Here is a 5,286-nt window from a genome sequence, read left to right on the forward strand (position 1 = left end):
TTTTATATTGGTATTTTTTTCGATCGAAGGGGCCACACGGCCCCCATTTTTTGAGTGGTATTAACCACTCTTTTTTTAGGCAAATTAACCACTCTTTTGTGAAAATAAAAACTAGGATATGAACTTTTAACGGGGCCCATGGACTCGGCCCACGCAACAACGGGCCGGCCGCTGCGAGCTCGATTCATCTGGTCTCCGGGGGCTGGCGAAAATATATAACGCAGGAGGTTGCGGTGGGGGCGGATAGAGCGAGAGAGAAGATCGGATTCGATTTGGATTTCTAGGGTTTGCTCATCCTCATCCCCATCCCCTCCTCCGTCGCCGTCCGTCGTCTTCCCCACCTCCGATCAAATTTGTGATTTTTCATCGATTTCCATAAGATATGATCCCCAACTCCTTCGACACCTTCCTCTGATCTGTCCCCCCAGGAAATCCCACATCCAGATTCCACATACTATGGTGCGCCGCCGCCCGTCTTCCTCCTCCTCCTCCTCGTCGCCGATGCTCCACAAGAACCTCCGCGCGCTCGGCCCCGGCCTCAATCCGTTTGCCCCCTTCGGCATGGGCAACTACTCCCGCTAATCCCCCCTCCCCTCCCCTCTCCTCTGCTCTGATTTGCTTTTCTCCCCGGATCCGATTTGCTTCTCCCCCCTTCTCGTTCTTGATTTGATTGGATTGGATTGCTCCTCTCTCTGCTTGATTGCTTGGTTGGTTTGGATCTGCTTGCAAGATTAGCCAAGGGGCCATGGTGCAGCTCCGCAGCTCGCTCAGCATGACCCGGGCGCGCGCCCGCGGCGACTCGGACGACGCCGACGACCGCGGCTGGAACCAGCTCCACGTCGCCGCCCGCAAGGGCAACCTCAAGGAGGTATACGCTGCTCCCTCTATCTCCTTATTTTCCCCCCTCGCAATAAATTTTCTTGCTGCCACAAAACTACTTAGTCAGCTAGGAACGTTTAGGCAAGGGTATGTTCTGTCAAACAAGCGCACGAATGGATTTGTCGCCCTTTTGGGACAGACTGCAACTTGAGTTGTACCACAAACGCGTTGCACATGTGACCGATTAGGAGGGACAAGAGACCAAAACTTCGGTACTATGTTGTCGCCTTGTGTGTAGCCAATTGGAGCAAGTTTGTTTGGCAAGTGCGCTGCCCAATTTAGATGATTGAGCCAAATGAAGAACCACTCTTTTTGTGTCAAATCACAATAAACCAAATCTGGATGAATGGATGAATTATTGATTGTTTAATCTAGACTCAGTTTAGGCGAGGATGTGTTCTGTCACACGAGCGCGCGAGTGGGCTGTAGCCCTTTTGAGGCGGACCGCAACTTGGGGTACCACAACCGTGTTGCACATGTGACCGATCGGGAGGGACAAGAGACCAACAGTGTGGTACCATGGTGTGTCACCTCGAGTGGATAATTGAAGAAGATTGTTTGGCATCTGCCCTGTCCACTTCAGTTATAAGTGCCTACTTTGGCATCCTGTAGATATTAGATAACTGAAGCAAATATTGTTTTGCATCTGCCATACCAGTTTTAGTTGGGAAATCCAAATAAGGTTAGCTCTTAGGTTCCAGCTGCCACAAAACTAGTCAACTATGAATGTTTAGGTAAGGGTATGTTCCGTCAATCAAGCGCACGAATGGATTTGTCGCCCTTTTAGGAGTTAGGACAGACTGCAACTTGGGTGCACCCAAATGTGTTGCACATGTGACCGATTAGGAGGGACAAGATACCCAAAAGTGTGCTACCATGTTGTGTCACCTTGAGTGGATAATTGAAGCAAGATTGTTTGGCATGTGCCCTGACCAGTTCAGTTATAAGTACCTACTTTGGCATCCTTTGAAACAGATTGCAACTCGAGTACGCATATGTTTTACACACCTGACCATTTAGGAGAAACGACCAAAACTGTGTTATTATGCTGTCACCTTGTGTGGACAGGATTGTTTGGCATCTGCCCTGTCCAATTTAGCCGATTAAGACAAATAAAGAGACCCACTTTGATGTCCTTCAGGTCATGTCGATGTTCAAACTTTGCATCCAGTCCTGCCAAAATGTCCTGGAATTTGGAACATGTATGTCAGGGTAGTAAACTAGATAGATATGCCGATTGTTTCAACTCTTGTACATGTGACCAATTAGGAGAAACAACCAAACTCTTGTACTATGTTGTTGCTTTTTGCATAGCCAATTGAAGCAAGTTTGTTTGGCAAGTGCTCTGCCCAATTAGCTGATTAAGCCAAATAAAGAAACACTCTCTGATGTTCTTCAGGGCTTGTATATGTTTAAAAATTGCATCCGGCTTTGGACAAATGTCCTGGGATTTGCAACATATATCTGAGGCTAGTAACTAGTTAGATGTGCTGATTACCCTGATTCTCATTTGCAGGTCTCCGGTGTTCTTTTCTATGTCTTCATCTAGGACTGGTTATAAGGACCAATCATTCTAAGTTATATTCTGTGTCACATCAATTCTTTTCAGCGGCCTGTTATTCATGGGATCACCTTAAACCAAATCTGCAAGAATGAATGCATGTTTTAGGCTAGATTCTGTTGTATAGCAAAAATGTAGTTTTGTGTATTCTTAACCCATTGGCTTGGTGACTAATTAATCCCATACAACTTCTTAACTAGAGATTGTTATCTTATTTAGTTAGTAATCATTCTCGTGAAAATCTAAAACCGTCGTTTTTTTCTGATTCTCCTTAGGTGAGACGTCTCCTGAATGAAGGGATGGATGTCAATGCACCCGCATGGGGACCAAAGTCTCCTGGCGCTACTCCGCTGCACCTTGCTGCTCAGGGCGGGCATGTGAAAATCATGGATGAACTACTGGAGCGCGGTGCAAATATTGATGCCCGAACAAAAGGAGCTTGTGGCTGTAAGTTCACTTGTTTTTTTTAGTCATTGCCTGTATTGCCCGTGTCATTATTTTTATTGTTGATTGTTCTTCCATCAGTTCTACCTTTCTAAATGTTATTGTTTTTAATTAGTTTTGTTATTCTATATGTATTGTCTTGGGATGCCACTCTTAATTGTCTATACATATATGGCCAAGCTCTGGAAGTTAGTACATCCAGCATAATTTGTTTCCATTCTTTTTCTATGTTACATGACTAGGTATGTAGATGATGTTTACTTATAGTGGACCTGCAGATCTAATCTTGCTTCATGTAGTATTATGTGGACTGAACTTTGTGCAGTACAGTTTTCTGCTATGTAGCTTATATCTAGGTTATATATATTGTTTTGGGTTGCTGGTGTTAATAGCGATGCATCTGCTTAATTGACATCCAAACATAGCTTGTTTCCATTACACGAGATCTACATGTTTAATTACTAGGTATGTATGTGTGGTTTACTTGTAGCTGATGTGTATAGTGTAATCTTGCCCTGTTTTTAAAGTATGTGAACGTTGTGCGTGGCTTCATGTATTAGTATTTGGGTTGAACCTCCTGCAGTGCTGTTTTCCTGCTACCTAGCTTAGCTAGGTTACTAAAATGCGTTTATTACTACTATCTACTCGATGGAACCTACTTGGCCTGTGGAGTCCTAAACTTATTTTGTCTTAATCCAGGGACTCCCCTGCACATTGCTGCCAAGGAAAGAAACAAGAGGGTGGTCAGGTTCCTTGTCGAGAACGGCGCATTCCTGCCCCCTGACCTGAACGACCACAGGTTCAACCCACCCCTCCACTACTGCTCTGGGCTGGAGTGGGCGTACGAGATGAAGCGCATGCAGGACGAGAGTGACTCGGGCGGCGAAGCTTCCTTCAGCTCGTCCAACTAGTGAAAAGTTATTTATCCGCAGGGGATTCTGCTGATCTTTGGGTTATGAGTGCTTGTTTTTAATTATGAAATCCACCCTACCTAGCTTATGTGCCGAGCCTGCGAGGAGCTACGTCCAAGTGAAAGCAGGCTGATGCTGGTATTGTATGTGTATACAAGAATAAACACGGTGCCGTCACGAGGTCCTGGAGTTGCTGCTGAGCTGCCCTGTAGTTTACCTGGTATATTCTGGTACATCGGTGACCAGGCTGCAGTGACCTCAGATTGGAATATCCGTCTCTATCAAGGAACATCCTTTGTAAACATACGTTGTCGAACCTTTGCTTTGTTTGCCGTACAAGTATTGTACATCTGATTGGTTTGTTTGGAACACATGTTTTTTTTGTCTGAAGCTATTGTTGTGTTTATTTGGAAACTTGATTTTGTCTTTTCGGCCTAAGTTTCTCTAAACTGGCCTACTGTGTGGCAATTCTCTGATTTCATATCTTGATATGCACATGCTCAACCCATTGTATGCAGCCAAGAAGTTTCATTGTTGTTGCAGAAAACTGGCAGAGTTCAAGATAGATATCTAAGCTGGGGTAAAGTTAAGCAACGATCAATTAAATATGTATCGTTGTGGACATATACATATTATACTAACAAGTGATCGTTTGTGGTCATTCCTAGTATGTATCGTTGTGCACATACACACTATAAACTCCATAAATTTTGTTAACTTTCTCTTGACCACTTAATGTCAAATTATAGAAGTTTGTCAACGGAGCCGTGAACTTGAAGGGGCACCTCCAACCACTACAGGTAATACAAACTCATTATTTCCTATGACATTTTTGTTAATTTATCACTTACATATAAGTTTTATTTTCTTGCAGACTTGGTTTTACGAGAAATTCCACATTGATCGTACCATTTCCTATTTTCGACATGACAAACCGCTTATCCTAGATTGTAATGAAGCAAAAGTGGGCAAGGTCAGACAAAATAATCTCAGAGAACTACTTATGAGATTGAGAGGTATATGCTTAGTTTACTTGTTGTAATCTGCTTGGCTTTTACGAAAATGATTCATAATAATATTTTTGCAAATAGTTGAGGACCTCATGCGATCTTGAAAGGCATTGCCCAAGGTTTCTCATTAGCCTTCAAAGTCAACTGTATAATGATACTAGTCAGTAATGCTTTTTAAGGTTGAAACTAATTCTTTCTAAATACCTTTTTTTTTAAACTGGTTCTAATTTTTCTTAACTTGTAGCTTGATGGGACACTAGGCTGCCTAGTGGCCCTGATGATAGAGATGAAAGTGATTATATCTTCCCAACATTCGGAGATGTCTTCACAACTAGGATGGAATAGTATGTTGTCAGAAGGAGACCATCTAATTTCTCAATTCAATGTACGCATTTGTTTTTATTATAATTCATTCTTCCAAATAAGTGCATGACTAATATCTTTTTATTAAAAGGACCATCGATTTTGCTTATGACACAAC

General features: G+C 43.0%; 1 protein-coding gene across 1 annotated transcript; it reads left to right on the forward strand.

The window, feature by feature from the left end:
• Positions 1 to 449: 449 nt before the first annotated feature.
• LOC123142912 (phytochrome-interacting ankyrin-repeat protein 2) lies at positions 450 to 4,166 on the forward strand (the record flags this gene model as incomplete). Its single annotated transcript, XM_044561622.1, is given in 3 exon segments — positions 450 to 868; positions 2,716 to 2,887; positions 3,584 to 4,166. Coding segments are annotated over 3 exon segments (507 nt in total). The 3' UTR covers positions 3,796 to 4,166.
• Positions 4,167 to 5,286: the final 1,120 nt, after the last annotated feature.

This window comes from Triticum aestivum, chromosome 6D, assembly GCF_018294505.1.
Source record: "Triticum aestivum cultivar Chinese Spring chromosome 6D, IWGSC CS RefSeq v2.1, whole genome shotgun sequence".
NCBI classification, from domain to species: Eukaryota; Viridiplantae; Streptophyta; class Magnoliopsida; order Poales; family Poaceae; genus Triticum; species Triticum aestivum.